The sequence below is a fragment of the Dromiciops gliroides genome, chromosome 3, assembly GCF_019393635.1.
Source record: "Dromiciops gliroides isolate mDroGli1 chromosome 3, mDroGli1.pri, whole genome shotgun sequence".
NCBI lineage: Eukaryota > Metazoa > Chordata > Mammalia > Microbiotheria > Microbiotheriidae > Dromiciops > Dromiciops gliroides.
In genome coordinates, this window is record NC_057863.1 from 370,706,380 (window position 1) to 370,728,557 (window position 22,178).

General features: G+C 34.8%; 1 protein-coding gene across 1 annotated transcript in view; it reads left to right on the forward strand.

Moving 5' to 3' along the window:
- Positions 1-22,178, forward strand: part of LRP1B (LDL receptor related protein 1B) — a 2,279,180-nt gene that overhangs the window by 1,551,018 nt on the left and 705,984 nt on the right. Inside the window, 2 exon segments of the mRNA XM_043994810.1 lie at positions 16,664-16,789; positions 21,587-21,718. Coding sequence (XP_043850745.1) covers positions 16,664-16,789; positions 21,587-21,718 — 258 coding nt within the window.

Below are 22,178 nucleotides of genomic sequence, written 5' to 3' on the forward strand. Positions count from 1 at the left end.
GGGAAACCCTCTTAGCATGGTTATGATTCCTTTCTCTTTGTTGCCATGATTTCCATAGCCTTTGATCCCCAAAACTTGATCTCATTGGCCCAAGTGGACATTCTTTGCCCCGAGAAATCATTCCCAGGCTGAGGAAGAACTCTTTGTACTTGATGATCCATGGTACACTTTAACTGAGCTTGCGTTAAAGTGACAACAGCATGGTCTCTAGAAGAATATACTGATAAAAGCATCTATATTCAAGACAATCCCATTAACAGGATCACTGCAGGTAGCTTAAAAGCTCCATTAGTATGAAATATGTGCAATTTAAGACTATTTAAGGTGTTAACATTACTATCTCCTTGGATTCCAAAGTACAATTAACCACTTCATTTATCATCCTGACACAGATCACTGGAGAGTTGAAGCATCTTGTTAGTCAAATGGGTATCCTCTTTGTAAGATTTGGGGCATAGGGTAACCTAAGTATCAATTCAAAATATTAGAGTCACAAAATGAGAGAATTTGACAGATGAAAGGGACATTAGAGTTGAATCTAAACTACTGTTTATGATTATATAGATACCACCATCAAAAATTATTTTCTTGAGCCACTCAGTATTTTTTTGTTTCAAGAGACTTTTACGACGTGAAGATATTTATCTTATCACTGTACATTGTAATTTATAGCATTATTATTTTTTCATGTATTTCAATAGGCTGTCTGTCATCTGTACACTAAGGAAATAGCTAATAGAAGAATGGATTTTTCCTCCATACTGTTACCTACTTACTGTTACACATTACCTCTCAGATATGTCAGTTATGGAATTCAGTTTTTTTTTTTTCTATAAAGCTCATTCTTGGAAAGCAAAGCAGTCAAAATCATGCCAAAACTCATAATCATCAGGAATGCTTATACATAATTGCAGATCCTACATTGTGCCAAAGTCTCTGCATGCAGAGTTATGTGTCCCTGGTTTTGTTGTTTTGTCTGAGACCTATCCTTTCCAAGGCTACCTGGCACAGTTGGATTCGTACTAATTTCTTCAATTGCATTTTTTAGTTCTACCACTGATAATGTAAGCATTGATGCTATGGTTCCAGAATGCTTTTCTCATCATAAATTTAATTATATTTCAGGTTCCTTTTATTTTTCACAATTAATAGAGGCTCTACCACTTTGTTTCAGCTATTCGGATGATCCTCAGAGAGGATTTCAGAGGCAATACACTTTAGTGAGCTAAACAAAAAAATTGGAACTCAAGAGAAATGGGCAAAAATTGAAGTTCCATGCTGCTGCAGGGTGATAGTACTTAACCTCTTGTCTTTGTGACCCAATGAATAATATTGCTGGGTTCAGCATAGGCAATGATTAGAGAAATTTAAAATAATAATATACCTTCTGGGTGTTGAGTGAACTATTCTCTAGGTAGAAATTAGACCCTTTGAAGCCAGGTAGCTGAATGGGTTATTTTTTCCACTGTTTTCCTGCAACATGGCTGCAATTTAGAAAATTAAGGAGAGTCTAAATTTTTCTAAAGTGAAAATAAAGCACTCTGATCTACTATAGGATAAGTGAATCGAATACATATTTTAAAAGCATACATCTCTCTTGAATTAAAAAAATGCTTAAGTAGGCCAATGATATCTACCTTTTCTATAACATCAGAAATACCCTAATACCTAGCCCTCTTCTCTTCTTTGACTATACTTTTTGCCTTGATGTCTAAGCATTCTGCCTCTAAATCCTATGCAGGCTGATAACTGTTCTTCACTCTCCCTAAATTATCTAGTCACCTCTTAATTTAGTCATGTATCGTAATCCTTCCTGCCACTTCTAAGCATTTCTTCATTGGGAGTGATGTTACAATACACTCATGCCCATAATGTATTTCTCCATCGGCTTTGGATGACCTGCAACTTCAATATGTTGGCATCTATGCAATTTCTTGAGCCAAGCATCTGTTCATTGTGCTGAGTGTGCCAAGACTTGGAACATTATCAAGTCTCCTAAGGGATGTCTTCTTGTTGTTTGTCCTTCATTCTCAAAGAGGACCATGACATCAGGGTGATGTCATGACTTTCAGTGAATTGGATTTAAGTGAGGGAGGGCTGTGCAAGGTCACTTACCTCACTCTTTCCTCCAGAGCCATAGGGAAGCAATATCCAATGGCAAGATATATATCAGGATGCCTGGAGTTGTCCCCAGATGTTTTTAAGGCAGTTGGGTTAAGTGACTTGTCTAGGGTCACACACCTAGTGTCTGAGGTGAGATTTGAATTAAGGTCCTCCCAACTTCAGAGCCAATGCTCTATCCATTGTACTACCTAGCTCCCCAAAGGCAGTCTATGGTCAATTGAAAGAACTCAGTCTAACTATACACACAGGAAAAAGCAAATGAAAGGAGAATACATTTTGCCCAAACTATGAAATCTCTTTGGATAGACAATATGGAGCTATTCTATCAATGCATATAGCTAGGACAAACATCGTGAATGGATACTGAATTGGACCCAGGATAAAATAGAAAGAGGGAGGTAGGCTAAATTAGACTTTGGGCAAATAATTTTCCTCCTTTCTATGTTCTTGTCTTTAAGATAAACAAGTCAGTGGATAGAGCACCAGCCCTGGATTCAGTAAGACCTGAGCTCAAATCTGGCCTCAGACCCTTAACACTTACTAGCTGTGTGACCCTGGGCAAGTCACTTAACCCCAATTGTCTCACCAAAAAAAAAAAAAGATAAACAGGTTATTTGTTGCAATAACATTGTATTATACAAATTTCCTATTAAATGCAATATTCAATCTTAGACTGATAGAAGAGAGGATGAAGTGCATTTCACTTCCCACCATTAGAAAAGTGGGGCTGGGGCAGCTAGGTGGCACCAGTGGATAGAGCACCAGACCTGGATTCAGGAGTACCTGAGTTCAAATCCGGCCTCAGACACTTAACACTTACTAGCTCTGTCACCCTGGGCAAGTCACTTAACCCCAATTGCCTCACAAAAAAAAAAAAAAAAGAAAAGTGGGGCTATTGCAGGTGCAGAATGGTAAATAATCTAAGGTTAAAGAGGTCTTTTTGGTTTTGCTTAGCTTTTTTCTTGTCATAAGGTTGTTTCAATGGTAGCAATGTATAAGGAAGTGATTGTAGCAGGAAAAAGCAACAAAATTCTAATACTTTATTTTTATTAACGAAGTTAGATTAAATCACTTTCTAAGGTGTTTTCCAACTCTAAAACCTATGAACCTTTCATAGTATTATGAAATCTCCATACAAATAAATCTTCTATATTCTTACCTCTGATGATTATGTCTTTCCTCTACTTAAAAAATAATTTCATTTGTTCCTGTATCATGTGAAATAAACTAAAGCTTTCTGGTTTTTGCATTCTTGGTCTTCAACAATTTGGTTCCAAGTGCTACCTATAGAGCTTTCTCTCAGGTTATTCCCATTCACACCCATTCAAGCATGCTTCATTGCTTGACAATATTGGTTCTATTCCTGTCCTTTCCCATATACAATCTTTTACTGAAGTAATTTTTTTGTTCATAGAATGTACTCCTCATTTTATCCTCCTTCTAGTGATACTTTCCTTTCAAGTTCTCAACCTAGATGTTATCTTCATTAATCAACCTACTCTTTCTCCCAGGCCTAACATTTTTTATGACTCTTTGTTTGGATCTTTCCTTCACCTCTTATCTTCCTTTGCATGCTGGTTATTTGCACATTTACTCTTCCTGTCATTAGACTGTTAGTTCCTTGAGACTGGGTCTATGTTGTTGTATTTTGGGTTTTAATGGCAGAGTGCAGTGCCTTACACAGATTTGGTGTTTAATAAATATTTACCAAAAATGAATTAAACTTTGGATAACTGTTTAAACTATATATATATATATATATATATATATATATATATATATATATATGTATGTATGTATGTATATATATGTATATATGTATGTATATATAAATGTAATAATTACAACAAAAACAGATATAATAATAATTGCTAGCATTTATATAGGACCTACTTTGTAGCAGGCATTCTGCTAAGTGCTTTAAATATAAATATGAATTGTCTCATTTTTAGAGAGGAAATAAAACTGTCAGGAACTTAAGCAAAACAAACAAGCAAAAACAAACAAAAACTAGTAGACCATTCTTTTAGCTGTAGTAAGTCAAATAACCAAGAATATCCATTTTTGTGCCAAATTGGGAAGTTCTTCAATAATTCCCCCAGAGACTACTACCACTGAGAGTGGCTTTGAATTCTAGGCTTAAAAACTCTGGTGGTGGATTTCCTCTGGTGCTCAGCCTCACCCAAGTAGTTCTCTACTCATTGCATTTCTTACTGCTTATTAGGAAGTGGCCTTGCTGCTAGTCTTGCACTTAAGGATCTAATTCTATGTAGGACTCATTTACTATTGACTCTGTAGGTTTCTACTTTGTTCTGTGTGTATCACTTTCAACTATACTTGTTACCCTTAACTCACTATTCATTTCTTAAGCCTGTATTTGTGGGCAGTGGATGTACCAAAATTGTTCTCTATTCATGCTGCCAACAATCCCATGAGGAAGGATCTCTGTTTTGCCCTAAGGTGATACTTAAATTGAAGGGTAAAAAAAGTAAACTTTTCAAGGAGGTGGATTTGATAAAGATGAAAAAAATATAAACTATATATCAAAGGATGATAAAGTAAATATAAGGTATAATTAAATAGCTATTTTCTTACTTTGAACAACATAAATTGCTCTTTTTGGGGCTTGCTCCAGAATTCATCTATTCAGTTCTGGGTTACCAGCATGTGCATATATCTAATATGGTTTTTCTTAGTTATATTATTTTTCTTCTTAATACACTTATTAATCTTTGGCAGAAAGGAGTAAGATCTGGAGTGTGTAGGTCCTTGTTGCAAATCCCTGATATACCACCTAATATCTGTGTGATCTTGAGCAAGTCCCTTAATCCTTCCTAAGCCTCAGTTTCCTCAGTTGTAAAATGAGATGATTGGACTAGATGACCTCTCAGATTTTTGCAACTTCATATCACTAATTTTTTTTTTTCCTTTAGTGAGGCGATTGGGGTTAAGTGACTTGCCCAGGGTCACACAGCTAGTAAGTGTTAAGTGTCTGAGGCCAGATTTAAACTCAGGTACTCCTAACTCCAGGGCCAGTGCTCTATCCACTGTGCCACCTAGCTGCCCCAAGTAATTTTTTTTTCTTTCAACAAACATTTATTTTATTTTCCATTTACATGTAAGGGTAGTTTTCAACATTCATTTTCATAAGATTTAGAGTTCTAAATTGTTCTCTGTAACGATTGGAATAACGCCACCTGCTGGATACTAACTCTTCTACAGTTAGTATCCAGCAGGTGGCGTTATTCCAATCGTTACAGTCCCCCCTGTTGTTCCTCAAGAAACAAAATGTTTCCTTGACGGAACAGTAAAAACAATATAATAACTATTGCTAACTAATAATATGTGAACAACAATATAGAAAAGGAAGAGAGGAAAGTTTTGTCCAGAGGGGCGATTTTTTGTCCTCATGAACCGACGCTTTGACATTAGTCTTGCAAAGGGAGGGCCTCTGCAGAGAATACATGTTACAGATGGTGTATATTATAACAGAAAGAGAAAAAAAAACAACAAAAACAACAAATCAAAACTGTTCATTTAAAGTCTCTGAAAGTCTTTTCTCAGATGTCCTCTAGGTGTAGTCGTGGAATGGAAGTCTTTTCAGGGGTTGATGTGTGGATACTGGTAATCAGCCAGGAAATTTCCTACAAAATTGAGCTTAATACAACTTTAAAATAGCTTTGTCAATAATCAAATCAAACAATGAAAGTTCTCAAAAACATGTCTAAGGGAATACAGAATCTTAGTTGTTAACACGTGAAACATACAATAAAACAAAAATTGAACCATTCTTTAAAATTACATTATTATTATAGTCCCCCCTTATGGAGAGTAATTGAGAAGACAATTGCTGCGATATTAATTTTTAAAAATAATTTTTATCTTTGTTTCATCACTTTTTGCATCATCTGCCTAATTATCCTCATGCCATTATGAGAAATTAGAAAATCTAATATAATTGGTAACAGGTGTCATGATAAATAACAGTGTTGAATTTGGCCTTGACACCTGTTACCAATTATATTAGATTTTCTAATTTCTCATAATGGCATGAGGATAATTAGGCAGATGATGCAAAAAGTGATGAAACAAAGATAAAAATTATTTTTAAAAATTAATATCGCAGCAATTGTCTTCTCAATTACTCTCCATAAGGGGGGACTATAATAATAATGTAATTTTAAAGAATGGTTCAATTTTTGTTTTATTGTATGTTTCACGTGTTAACAACTAAGATTCTGTATTCCCTTAGACATGTTTTTGAGAACTTTCATTGTTTGATTTGATTATTGACAAAGCTATTTTAAAGTTGTATTAAGCTCAATTTTGTAGGAAATTTCCTGGCTGATTACCAGTATCCACACATCAACCCCTGAAAAGACTTCCATTCCACGACTACACCTAGAGGACATCTGAGAAAAGACTTTCAGAGACTTTAAATGAACAGTTTTGATTTGTTGTTTTTGTTGTTTTTTTTTCTCTTTCTGTTATAATATACACCATCTGTAACATGTATTCTCTGCAGAGGCCCTCCCTTTGCAAGACTAATGTCAAAGCGTCGGTTCATGAGGACAAAAAATCGCCCCTCTGGACAAAACTTTCCTCTCTTCCTTTTCTATATTGTTGTTCACATATTATTAGTTAGCAATAGTTATTATATTGTTTTTACTGTTCCGTCAAGGAAACATTTTGTTTCTTGAGGAACAACAGGGGGGACTGTAACGATTGGAATAACGCCACCTGCTGGATACTAACTGTAGAAGAGTTCTGCCCATGAAGCGAAGGTCTTTGAGGGCAAGACCAGGAGTCTTGTCTTTGGTATCAGGAAGTGACGCGGACTAGTGGGAGGAGGAAGGAAGAGACGGGCGCTCGGTCTCACGCGCTTTCCTCTGGACTCTGGCGGAGAAGGGAGCTAGAAATGTGCTCTCCCTTTAATAGATAGGAATCTAGGCCTTTTTCTCTCTCTTTACCAAATTCTTATTCTCCTTAATAAATGCTTAAAAGTCTAACTCTTGCTAAAGCTTATAATTTATTGGCGACCACTCATTAGATATTTTAGACAGTTTAGCTAGAATTTTAGCCCTTAACATCTCCCTCCCTCCCTCCCTTTCCTCCCCCCTCCACAAGATCTCAATCAGGTTATATATGTACAATCCACAAGTGTTCTTTTTATCAGTTCTTTCTATAGGGGTGCATAGTAAGCTTCCTCATTAGTTCCTTGGGATTGTCTTAGATCATTGCACTGCTGAGAGTAGTTAAGTCATTCACAATTACTCATTGAACAATACTGCTGTCACTACACAATGTCCTCTCAGCTCTGCTCACTTCACTATACATTGATGTTCATTAGTCTTTCAAGGTTTTTTGGGGATCATCCTGTTTGTCATTTCCTGTAGCACAAGTCCATTCTACTACAATCATATAACACAGCTTTTTCCATCATTCCTCAATTGATGGACATTCCCTTGATTCTCAATTCTTAGCCTCCACCAAGAGTTGCTATAAATATTTTTTGTACAATTTTTCCCCCTTTTCTCTGCCATTTGTTATCATCTCAGGCACTGACCCTATCCCTTCTCTGGTTCTTTTGTTTTCCTTAATAAAGCTCTAAAACCTTTTATGATTTTCAACATTCTTTGTCAACTTCATCTCATTCTGACTTTTAGCACCCCTGACACTGTTCTTATATAATGAAACTATGATTTTTATATTCTTCCTTCATTAAATGAACTTGAGTACACTTCTGTATATGTGCTTTTTAAAATGTAAATTGGACTGTGAGTTCCCAATATATCTGCATTAGTCTAATTAGAAGACTTTTCTTCTTAATTATCAGAATTAGCTTTCTTGCTTTCTTTCCTTCTTTCTTTCCTTCCTTCCTTCTTTCTTTCATTCTTTCTTTCTTTCTTTCTTTCTTTCTTTCTTTCTTTCTTTCTTTCTTTCTTTCTTTCTTTCTTTCTTTCTTTCTTTCTTTCTTTCTTTCTTTCTTTCTTACTACCTTCCTTCCTTCCTTCCTTCCTTCCTTCCTTCCTTCCTTCCTTCCTTCCTTCCTTCCTTCCTTCCTTCCTTTCTTTTTGTTTTTTAATGCCTCCCTCCCATTACTCCCCCTCCATAAAACAGCAACTAATCTTGTATAGGTTATATATGTACAATCCACAAGTACTCTTTTTTTTTTTTTTAGTCTGTGTGCAATCAATATCAGTTCTTTCTCTGGGAGTGGATAGAATGCTTCATTATTAGCCCTTTGGGATTGTCTTGGATCATTGCATTGCTGAGAGTAGTCAAGTCATTCACAATTGCTCAGAGAGCAATACTGCTGTTACTGTGCACAATGTCCTCCCAGTTCTGCTCACTTCACTATACATCAGTTCATATGAGTCTTTCCAGGTTTTTCTGAAATCATCCTGATAGTCATTCCTTATATCATAACAATATTCCATTACAATCATATATCACAGCTTCTTCAGTCACTCCCCAATTTCTAATTCTTAGACACCTCAAAGAGTTGCTATTAATGTTTTTTGTACAATTTCCCCCCTTTTTTTCACAATTATTGTTAACTGTTTCCTTCTATCCTATTCCCTTCACCATGATATTTACTGTATTATCTCTTTTTTCACCCTATCCTTCCTCAAAAGGGTTTTGCTTCAGACTGCCCCCTCCCCTAATCTGCCCTCCCATCTTTTGCCCCTCCCTCTTTATCCCCTTCCCCTCCTATTTTCCTGCAGTGTTAGATAGATTACTCCACCCAATTGAGTGTGTATGTTGTTCAGTCCTTGAGCCAATTCTGATTAAATTAAGGTCTTTTAGCCAATTCTGATAAGTGTTAGGCTTGTTTACTGCCCTGCTAAAATAGATTACTCCACCCAATTAGGTGTGTATGTTAATCCCTCCTTGAACCAACTTTGATGAAATAAAGGTCTTTGAGCCTATTCTGATCATTTACTGCCTTGCTTCTCCCCCACTCTATATGCCCTTTCCTGTTTCTTTTTTTGTGGGATCTATCCCCATGCTAATTCTCCTATCCTCCCTCATGCAGTGCATTTCTCTCACCCCTCAGTTTTACCCTAAAGATGTCATCATGGTGCAGCTGGGTGACACAGTGGACAAAGAACCCATCCTGGACCCAGGAGGACCCCAGCCCAAATCTGGCCTCAGACACAAGACACTCACCCACTGCAGAACCCCAGGCGTGTCATCCAACTCCAATCACCCCACAAAGAGAGATAAAAATAAATATTTTGAAGATATCCCTTCATAATCAATCCGTACCTGTGCCCTCTGTCTAAATTTATTTCTATCATTTGCCCTAATACTGAGAAAGTTCTTTTAAGTTAAATGTATCATTTTCCCATGTAGTAATGTAAACATTTTAACCTTTTAACATCCCTCTTAATTTCTTTTTTCCTGTTTCTGTTTTTATGGTTCTCTAGGGTCTTATATTTGAAAGTCAAATTTTCCATTCAGTTCAGGTTTTTCATTACAAATACCTGAAAGTCCTCCTTTTTCACTGAAGTACCATTTTTTCCTCTAAAATATTATACACAGTTTTGCTGGATATGTGATTTTTGGTTGTAATCCCAATTCCTTTGCCCTCTAGAATACCATATTCCATGCCCTCTGGGTCCTTTAATGTAGAAGCTGCTCTATCTTGTACTATTCTAACTGGGGCTGCACAGTACTTGAATTGTATCTTTTTGGCAGCTTGCAATATTTTCTTCTTGACCTGAGAGCTCTGGAATTTGACTATAATATTCCTGGGAGTTTTCCTTTTGCAGTCTCTTTCAGGAGGTGATCAGTGGGTTCTTTCAATTTCTATTTTGCCTTCTGCTTCTAGAAAATCAGGACAATTTTCCCTGATAATTTCTTGGAAGATGATGTCTAAGTTCTTTCCTTGATCATGGTTTTCAATTAGTCTAATATTTTTTAAATTATCTCTCCTGAACCTATTTTCCAGGTCAGCAGTTTTTCCAGAAGATATTTCACATTGCCCTCTTTTTTTATTCATTTTTTGCTTTATTGTGTCTTGATTTCTCATAAAGTCACTAATTTCCTTTTGTTCAATCCTAATTCTTAGGCAATTCTTTTCTTCAGAGAACTTTTTCCATTTGGCTTTTCAAGCTGTTGACTTGTTTCTCATGTCTTTCCTGCATCACCTTCCTTTCTCTTTCCATTTTTTCCTCTACCTGTCTGACTTTATCTTCAAAGTACTTTTTGATTACCTCTATGACCTGAGACCAATTTATATTTTTCTTGGAAGCTTTGGATGTAGGAGACACAACATTGCTATCCTCTTCTGAGGGTGCACCTCGATCTTCCTTGTCACTAAAGAAACTTTCTATGGTCCTCACCTTTCTCTGTCTTCTCACATTGTCTGTCTTTTACCTGACTTTTATCTCCTTAAAGTGGGGTGCTGCTTCCAGGCTGTACTGTCCCAAACTTTAGGGGGTCCCAGGTGGTATGATTTTAGGAGGAGCAGATTCTTCACTTGCCTGGCTTGTTCCCTCATTTGTAGATAACCCCAGGCCAACTTGCTACTTAACCAGACAGTAAAATGTTGTGTGCTGTGGTTGTTAGCTCCCACAAGCCTGTGCCCTTCCCCCACCTGGGCCACTGCTACTGAAGCCTACTTCCTGGTTCCTAGCAGGGGTGAAAAACCCAAGTTCCTCTTCCACACCAACAGAGACCCCTGTAATCTCCCCCCTGCCAAGGGCTCAGCCCTCTCACCAGACCATGAGCTTAGTTTCAGATGATACTGACACTGCAGCTGATTCAGAGGCTCTGGGCATCTCCTTGCCAGGTTCAGCCTTCCTGGGACTGGATCTGTGTCAGCATGACTGTGGGGTTTGGCTCTACTCCTGCCTTGGCACAGCAGCCCCCTCCTGCTGACCTTCTAAGCCATCTTTGGTTGGAAAATGATCTTAGCATGTTCTTCTGTGGGTTTTTCTGCTCCAGGGATTGTCCTATGGCATTATTTGGAAGTTTTCTGGAATGATCGTGTTGTGAGTTCGAGAGCTCACCACCTTTCCTCCACCATAGCTATCTTTCTTTCTTAAGTATTTTCCATTTTAAACTGGAAAACAGAATGGCAGAAACAAAGTATTGATCAATTTCTCATAATATATACTAAAATAAGGTCAAAATGGTTACATGATTTACACATAAAGGCTAATACCATAAGCAAATTAAGAGAGCATGGTATAGTTTAATTATCAGATTTATGGATAAGGAAGGATTTAGGACCAAAGAAGATATAGAGAGAATTAAAAAATGAAAAATAGATAATTTTAATTGTATAAAATTAAGAAGCTTTTGCACAAACAAAACTAATGAAATGAAAATTATAAGAAAAGCAGAAAACTAAGAATTTTTGACAAAAGTATCTCATTTCTCAAATATATAGAGAACAGAAACAAATTTATAAAAATAAGTCATTCCGCAATTGATAAATGGTCAAAGATTATGAATAGGCAGTTTTCAGACAACTAAATCAAAGCTATGTATAGTCATATGAAAAAATGCTTTTAATCACTTTGGATCAGAGAAATGCAAATTACAACTCTGAGGTACCACCTCACACCTATAAGAGTGGCAAATATAACAAAAAATGTTGGATATTGGAGAGGATGTGGGAAAACTGGGACACTAATATATTTTAGGTGGAGTTGTGAACTGATGTAACCATTCTGGAGAGCAATTTGGAACTATGCTAAAAGGGCTGTAAAACTGTACATACTTTTTGATCCAGCAATACCACTGCTAGATTTATATCCCAAAATTCATTCCCCAAAAGAAAAAAAAAGATTTGTTTGTATAAAAATATTTATATCAGCTTTTTGTTTTAACTAAGAATTGGAAATCAAAGGAAAGCCCATCATTTGGGGAATGGCTAAGCAAGCCATGGTATATGATTGTAATGAAATATTATTTTGTTATAAGAAATGACAGTCAGGATGATTTCAGAAAGACCTGGAAAGACTTATGTATGACAAAGTGAGTGGAACCAAGAGAATGTTGTGCACAGTTAGAGCAATGTTGTTTGATGAAGAACTATGAATGACTTAACTATTCCCAGCAAGACAGTCACAAAAGACTAATGATGAAACATACTATAAGGGAGCAACTATATGGCACAGTGGATAGAGCATTGGTCCTGGATTCAGGAGGACCTGAGTTCAAATCCCACCTCAGACACTTGACACTTGCTAGCTGTGTGACCCTGGGCAAGTCACTTAGCCCTCATTGCCCTGCCAAAAAAAAAAAAAAAAGAAAGAAAGAAAAGAAAAGAAAAAAAAAGAGACATACTATAAACCTTCAAAGAAAGAACTAATATTTTTCACTTTCTTTCATCTTTTCTTTTATTTGAGTTTTCTCATACAAAATTACTAATATGGTAATGTTTTTACACAATTGCACATATATAACCTATATCTATTTACTTATTGACTCAGGGAGGGGCAAGGGGAGGGAGGGAAAGAGGAATAGAATTTGGAACTCAAAAGTTTAAATAAAAATATTTATTAAAAACAAACAATAACAACAAAATAATGTCCCATTTCTTTTTGGTCAAGATTTCCTTTTTCTAAAATCTTTTGAAATCTGCTCCCTCAATTCTTGGGAATATGTGTGGTTTCTCACTTTTCTAAGGTGTATTGCTCATTTCTTTCCAAGATTCCCATAATTTTTACTTCAGTAATCAATTCTTCATCAATTGATGAAGATATCAATTGATATCAAAATGTAATTTCTCCCAATTGTTTCATCTGCTTATTGAAGAATAAAAATATCATCAAAGTAAGTGTTATAAACTTCTTTGCCTTTGGCAGAGTGAGAAATACATCTGATGTCTGAATAAATGAATTCTTTCATTACTATCATGTCACATTTCCATGTCAGGATTTGATGGATGAATGAAAAAATATTTATTATTTGGTCTGTTTCTTTGACTCCTTATCTATTTTCTTTTTCTTTTTTTATTGATCTTCAACTAAATGTCCTCTTTTATGCTTCTTCTTACCTATCATTCTCAAATTCCTTAATGTTAATATATTTTCTTAGACCATGCTACCTCTCCCCCCTTCTTATTTTTGAATAGGGAATATCCTGTGTTACATTTCAGAAACATTTCCTTCTTCCAAAGATCATTTATATATGTATATGATATCAAATTTGCCTCCTTGTTTTAGGATCTTGATTTTACATTGTTTCTTATTCAAACTTTGTATATTTGTGTATTATCATCAGAGGCGTCTGGTTTGTTGGTTGTTTATGTTAATTTTATTCTCCCATGAATTTCTGAATATTTCTACAGCTATTTTTCCTACATTTCAGGTACTAGCTATGATATGTACATATGTGTATTTATGTGTGTGTATTATGCATGCATACACATATGTATATATTTGGTAGGTAGTTTTCTCCCTCTTCTTTCCATTTCCATTTGCAACCTTATTTAGATTTGTAAGACTTGGGGAAAAAACATTTTTATAAGTCCTTGTATAATATAGTGGTGTCCTGAGACAAGCTTGAACAAATTTGTGAGAGCCAACTGTTAAATTTTCAGTAAGTGTTTATACCTTAGAAATTTGAAAATACTACAAATCACAGCTTGATTTGTTGTTGTTTTTTTTAAATTGTTGAGACTTTAAGAAAATGATAGAGAAAATTTTAATAATATAGATTAAAATTAAAAGTCTTGTATGTTTTTTTGCGAGTAATTTTCTTTCCTTCCCCAGAGACCTTGTTGTTAAACGTTTTCCAGCACACTATAGGGTATACACCCCTGGAGCTGTGGTTCAGAAATTCTAAGCTCATGGTCAGATGTCATCTCCTTTAACTACTTGCTCCCTTCTCAAATGTGCCTTGTGCTTCTGAAACCTTGGCTTTCTATAGTTTGCAGTTTTGCATTGATCTAGTTCTGCATTGGTTTTTGCTCATGCCTTTTTGACTGCTGTGTCCTGCTTTTTTTAGCAACTTCCACTTGGATAGAATCAAGATAACTTCATTCTCCTGTGAATCTTTATTGAGTTCTTGCTCAATTCCCTCCCTTTCCATACTTTACCTACATTATCTTTCATACCTTATCTACATTACCTACATACAGTTCATATGTTGATTTTGTATTTTTTCTTAATAGTATGCTACTGACTCCAGTTTCCACATTTCCCTAAAATACAAAGTCTTTGCTTAGAGTCAAACAAACTACTATTCTGAATAGGATTTTATAATGCCTAGCCGGTAGGCATGTCTACATTAACAAAGAGCAGGAGTTTGTAATCTGGATTCCTTTGGCACTCTGGTGAAGTCTATACATCTCTGACTCACAATAGTGTTTTTAATGCCTAAGATAAAATACATAGTATGTCGCAAAAAAATTTTTAAGTCCGATGGAAGAACGAAAATAACAAAGTTTCCAGGCTGAAGCAAATAGGTTTATTGAGAGAGGGCCAGTCCCTCAACAAAACCGGTCATCCAGGCTTTGGGCCTGAAAGACCCAGAAGTACAAAATTCATGGGTTTATATACCTCTTCCAAACATTTCTAAAATTAGAACATATTCTTAGGAAGTATAACAATAGGGTGGATCATTATTAGGCCAGTGGTCAGCAGCATGAACTCTTATAGCAGTATTGCTGGCCACCACCAGACCCTGTGATATTATCTAATGCAGATATCACAAGATCAGCCAGTAACACCATGTCATTGGAAAATTAAGAAATATGGGAAAAGACTTAACCTTAACCTTATGCAATCTATATGAATCACAATTTTTTTTAGTTAATATGTATTGATTATTGTCTTAATCAAAGCACTTAAAACTATAGTAAATCTCTTATAACTAAGGGATGGGGAAAATCTCACTCACAAGTACAAAGGAGACCTATTGTAATGAAATGCAGTTATCAAAATATTAAAAAAACCCAACACTAAATCTGAGGACTCCAAGTTCAGAACATTTGACATAGAGGCATCTTGCTGTAATAAATAGAAAATTGACTTCACAGTCATGAAGACATGGATGTAAGTTCCATGTCCAACTGCTACTGCCTGTATGCAATTATTGATGTGTGTCAGTGAAAGGATTTTGCTTATTGAGGTTTTCTCAAACCCATGAAATCACAGGTATTGAGGATAACCCCAAATATCATATTCTTTTTAAAAAAATGAAATTCAAAGGACAAACATGATAATCATAAAGTTCTTGTTTGCTTAAAAGCACACAGTGGATTCTAGCTGTCAAAATGACATCTAAGGACTCACTAGAAATTCTAGGTTCCTTTATTTCAATGTGAAACTTTTCCGTAGGAGTAGAGAGGAAAAGGAATCAAGTAGTCTTAGTTTATGAGATGAATGGAGTAACTTTCCTAACTGAAGGGCAATCTGAACACTTAAAATATGGTCCCACATGTTCTGAATTTTAGCACTGAATCTTTAGTGTCAAGTACATGAAATAAGCAGAAGAAGCTGGTCGATCTTCTGATGTGGAATCCCAGAAGTTGAGAGTACTTCACACTTCCAAAATGAGAGAGCTTTTGACAGGTTCGATTGAACAATTAAATCCCATCAGACTATCTTGAGTTTAGGAGATAAGAAATAATGAGTTGCACTGGTATTTTGCATTTTCCATAGAGTGATATTGATATATAGCTTTTCATCATGCTTTGTAATTCTTGGTGGATTTACTGCACTTTGTATCATCGCCTGAACATGCTGCAAATGGCATTCCATGTCCTAGCATAATAAAAATGCTATAAAAATTGGATATTTAATGAACTTGCTGGGTGAGACTGTAAATCATTTAAATTCATACCATCAGTTTTAATTAGTCAGTTGGGCCTGCTAAATTCTATAGGACATCTCCATGGAATACCTACCTGTGATTACCTGACTGATGTTTGTCATTGATACTATACTGTAATAAAGAAAATTATTATGCCATTAAATAGATGACTCTTAGGGGTATGTTTTAATACAGTTCTAGGGAATTGTGTTTCTAGGAATGGTGACTTTTTTCATTGCTTTTCTAAAAATAAATGAATTAATAAAACATCTTTTATTTTAATAGCATAATGTTTAGATTTGATTAAGCCATATTATTCAATAGCTGTTTATATGACACACTTGGACAATCTGTCTATAAAGAAATGATGAGAGTGTTGAAGAAACATTTAAAAAACAAAAAATATTCTGGTCTCTGTCCTTTTAAAGCATAGTAATAAACTAACATGATATCCCTGAAAGACCAATTTTCTTTGTATTTAAATGGTTTGATTCCTCAGTGTTCTATTCATTTGTGTGTGTGTGTGTGTGTGTATATATAAATACATACATACATACATACACATATTTATATATATTTGTAAACAGACTTGTAACATTATCTGCAAATTAAAATTATTCAAGAAAATGAAGTGCAGTGCTATTAACAGCTACCAAATATTACAGAAGCTGATGTTCTATGCAACTCATGGTAATGTAGAATTTGAACAGCTCCTCAGAGTAGGATCAAACTATGTTTTTGCCTTTTTCTTTCTTTTTAGGTAGCAATTCTTGCCAGCTAAATAATGGTGGATGTTCTCAGCTTTGTTTACCAACATCTGAAACAACAAGGACTTGCATGTGTACAGTGGGATATAATCTCCGGAAGAACCGTATGTCATGCCAAGGTATGAATTATATAAAATTTTACCAGTAGGTTACTTTGCTCAGTTACCAGGCAGATAAAACTGTTAATGAGATGAGCAAAGAAGTCAGAGAAAAAAGCCAGAAATTCTATGAATGTTAATAGGAATGGATGACTTTAAAAAAGTATATTTAGAGTAAGAGGCTCTTGGCTTTGCTATTTAAAATCTATGTGACGTCCAGCAAGTAACCTTAGGTTTCTAGGCCTAAATTTTCTCATTAGTAAAACTGAGGAGGGTTGGGCTAGAGAATATGTAATATTTCTTTTAGTTTTAAATCTATGATCCTGTGATTCTTCCTAAATCTTAACACTATGGGATTTCATCTCTTAATTTGAGCCTTACCCACAGATGCTAATTATTTAGTTATGTTGTGATATGTGTGTTTGTATATATACACAGATATATTCTATATATAAACACATATACATGTATATGTATACACACATACATAAAACTTCTATTTAGCATTTATATAGCACTTTAAGGTTTGAAAAACAAAGGTTTTTGTATGGATAGTATTGTATCCTCACAATAACATATGAGGATATTATTTATACTCCTCACAATAACTTTGGAAAGTAAATGCTACTATATTCAACTTATAGAGGAAGAAACTGAGGCCTAGAGAGGTAAGTTTACTTGCTGAAAGTCTCACAGATAGTAAGGATTTGTATTGGGTTGTAAACCAGGTCTTCCTACCTTCAGGTCCAGTGCTCTATCCACTGTACCACTTAGCTGCCTGTATATGAATATCCCACATATAACTTATGTGAATAAGGTCATGATCAAAAAGGATTAGTAACTTTTAGGGATTTGAAATTATATCTAATGCATAACCTCATTTTGGTAGAAAAGTCATTTTCTACCAGTTTGATACCTACCAATTGGGTTTAGCTTTGATTCTATCAGTACCTGTGGTAGAAACAAAGATACAAGAAATTAGTATAAAATAACTAATGCTTTCCTGTGTTTAGGAATATCAGGCCTTCTTAGACTCTGTTTCAGTGATTAAATATCATCAACTCATTTGTAAAACTCTTTTCTTACAGAACAAATGTAGTCCTTTACATTCAGTGCAAAAAGGGGCTTACTAGATATTGAATAGGAATACTGAATTCATTATTAATTTCAGGGAAAACAAAGATAAAAACCTTTGGCTCTTTCAAATTAGGACCTTTACTTGACAAGCAAAGTTACTACATTTTAAAATATAAGATCTGAAGAGAGAAAGATTGGGACAAACAGCAAAGGGTATGGAGTTCTGAATTATAGAGATTTATTCATAAGATTTCATTTTGTTTTGCTTGGCCCCCAGATTTGCACACATGCTCTCCCATGCTCATTTATAGCAAGCAAATTAGTGAAACTGACCAGTCTCTCTGGTGACACAGCATATCAATGTATCTATCAGCTTTATTTTAATGGAACATTTCTGAATGTTTCTGAAAAAATCCCTATAGATTGACATAGTCATAAGGCATATGAACAAAGTACCTATGCTCCCAGTAAGTCTAATGTGCAACCTTTGCTGTCCTTAAAAAATAAGGATGGATATCTGTATTCCAGTATTTTAAAAACATTTTTATATCTCATATAAAAAACCCAAAATTTCTTATTATTCTTATATAGTATATCCTTCAGCTAACTGCAATAACCCACAATATATTCATATAAATACACCATTTCCACCTTGGCATTCTTTCAGCTGTTCATACCAACTTCCAAACTCCTCTGTATTTTGAACTTTTTGGAGTTAGTATATTGGATTTATATAATTTATATTTTATTATATTAATGGTTATGACTTTATACATTTATTTTTCATAACAATAATTTACATAAAACATCTTTCTAGCCTGACTAGCCTATGGTATTTCATAAATATATCTAAGGATCAGAAAAAACAATATTTAGAATATTGACTATTGATAATTTTTAACAAACATAAAATTCAGTCAGTTAATAAAGTTTTACTTATCTAATTTGAAGCAATCACTTTAAAAATAGCATAGTATTTAATTATAACAGAACAGCAAAGTAAATAAGCAGAAAAAGTAAAACAATAAAATCACTGTCAGATTCTACCTCGCATACTCATGCACACATATATAAATATGCACATTATCCATCAGGGGAAAGGTTTAAGGCTATTTCTTTGAACCAATCCTCCCAAAACTAAAGCACCAAAGGGAGGAAAAATTAGACCCCAGTGTCTTCTTTTTTATGTGTGTGAGGCAATTGGGGTTAAGTGACTTGCCCAGGGTCACACAGCTGGTAAGTGTTAAGTGTCTGAAGCCGGATTTGAACTCAGGTACTCCTGACTCCAGGGCTGGTGCTCTATTTACTGTGCCACCTAGCTGCCCCCCCCCACCCCAGTGTCTTCTACTTGAAGTTAAACCACCATTTTGAATTTTACCTCCTGCCCCCACCAAATTATGTGTTTTAAAAATATTTTAATGGAGAAATCTGATGGTGATGGGCCCTTCCCACTTTGGAATACCATAGCCCATCCTTACTCTTCTCTGAATATATACTACTCTTCTGTTAGATGAGTTTTTCAACTTCAAAAAAGTAGTTCTCCAAATACCTTGGAGAATTGTAAGGCAAAAAGATCAAGTCATTTGCCCCAGTGAATCCAGAATTCTCTGAGAATCTAGCCTTTAAAGATTAAGGACTCTAGTCTTTAAAGGTTATGATTTTTTAAACTAAATATCCTAATTGCCAGACAAAGCTCATTCTTTTTCAGTCTTCTTTTACTCACCATTGTTATCTATTAACTGGATAAATCTTACAGCCTTGTCTGTTTGGCTTATTCAAAATTTAACTCTTCAAGAGAAGTTCTCATCCCATTCTGGAACATTCCACTAGGTTAATTTGTTATACATGTTGGATATTGATTAACTGGAACTTTGTAATTTTTTTCTTATGCTCCATTAAATGAGAGAGAAATGACAAGAAACAGATATATGAATTCCTATAAATAACTTTCAGACAATGTCCTAGGGTCAACACAAATTTGACATCAATCCTTGGAGAAATGGTCTTCAGAGTTTTGACTTGGAGGCACTATAAGATACTGAATCTTAAGGTTATGTTCTATCTAATATACAGAGCTATTTATTTTTTACTGTTTTATTTTATATATATGCATATATATGTATACACATATATAAATTTAGAGAGTAATAATGGTGTGTGTCTGTGAGTAATAACAGAATTTTATAGAGTAATTTTGTATAGTGTTATACAATATGGCCCTGCCAGCAATGTTCTGATGGAGGGAAGGGTATGATTCCTATTTTATCAATAAGGAAATTGAGTACCAAAAAATCAAATTAAATGCCTTACTCCTAACATAACTAATAAGCAACTAAAACAGGGGATTCTTGTTCTTATTCAAAATGAACTAAGGAATATAAGAACTCTCTAGCATATTATGCATTTTTCTTTTTTTTTTCATATTTTATTTTCCCCCAGTTATATATAAAAACAATTTTTAACATACATTTTAAAAACCAAATTTTCTCCCATCCTCCCTCCCCTCCACCTTTCAGAAGGCAAGCATTTCAATATAAGTTAGACATGTATAATCATGGAAAACATTTTCATATTAGTCACACATTATATTTTAACATACAATAACATTTATGTGGGAAAATAGTATTCTGTAGTAGATGTAGGCCATTATATTCCACAGTTGATAGAATGTTAGACCTGGAGTCAGAAAGCTCTGAGTTCAAATCCATCCTCAAACTTTTTAGCTGTATGACCCTGGCCAAATCATAAACCTTATTTGCCTCAGTTTCTTCATCTGAATAATGGGGGTAATAATAGCACTTACCTCCCAAAGTTGTGAAAATCAAATGAGATAGTAGTTCTAAAGGGCATGGCACAGTGCCTGACAAATATTAAGCACAATATAAATGTTGTTGTTATTGTTGTTGTTATTAGTTGGATTTAGAGGATGGAAGACCTAGATTCAGTTTCTTCCTTTGACACATACGCACATACACATTGGGGAGGTCAGTTAACCTCTTGGTATCCTAGGTGACTCTCTAAAACTTTCATTTCAGAAGTGACTTTCTCCATTGGTAGAGGGAGTTTCTTTCCTAGGGATTCTTTATAGAAGTTACAAAGAAAACAAAAAACAAATTAAAAACAAACAAACAAAAAAACCTGATGGGGCCAGAGACTAAAGGCACAGAAACTATTAAAAAAACAACAACGTTGAAGGTTAGAGCTAGGAGGGACTTTTGACATTACCTAATTTAATCCAGTAATTTTATAAACAAAACCCAGAAAGTGAAGGTGACTGTTAAAGACACAGAGCTGGGATTTGAACCTGAGTCAGTGTTCTTTTACACTGTTCTGCATTGTTCTCTCTTGGAATTAGATGGGCTTAAACTACTTATATTGAAAGGTATAGCATTATGTACAAACATAAGTATAACTGATTTTTTGGGTAGATGAGTAAGGTGAAGGGGTCATGGGATTCCTTCTTTTAGAGTTTGTATTTATGAGGAATTGCCTCCACATCTTTCAACTAACCAGAAAAGGCTTCTTAGAAGAGGAGGAATTATGTAATTTGCTTTAATGAAAAAAATAAAGATTCCATGAGCTGTTAGAGAAGGCAATCTTAGTGTGATTAGTAACCTTACAAATGTCTAGCAGGGTGAATTTATAAAATTAAATTAAGATTGTTGAATATTAACATGATAAAATGAGCTCTAATTTTGAACTTACATTTGGGTTTCTTTTGTTTGTTTGTTTTTCATTCAGGCATAGAGTCATTCCTCATGTATTCTGTAAATGAGGGAATCAGGGGAATACCTCTGGAACCAACTGACAAAATGGATGCTTTAATGCCAATATCAGGGACTTCATTTGCCGTGGGAATAGATTTTCATGCAGGTAAATAAATTTATTCATAATTTATTTATCAAATATTCATTTGATTTATTAAACATGACTGAAATACCATCTTTCAAAGAGCCAAGGTAATGGAAATGGGGAATAACAAGGTCAGATCTAGAAGACTTTTAAGCCTTTCACAAATCATTTTAAACATGTTCAGATGTCAAAAATCAGATATATAGTTTCCCTAAACCATAGTGTTAGAGTGACTATTGTGTTAACCTTTTGTAAACATCCAGTACTGCAAATGGTCTTTTAATTTTCACTCTGCTTTTACAAGCTGCATCATTGCCCAAATCTAGAACACTATGGTTATGAAATAAGGCAATTGTATGAGAGTAAGAGCTTTTTAGGAAAAAAAAAGATGAAACTTGCTCTGAAAAGACAATCTTATTCTAAAATATATTCAATTAACCATTAACTATGGTAATCCAAGCACTCATGCACATAATCTAAA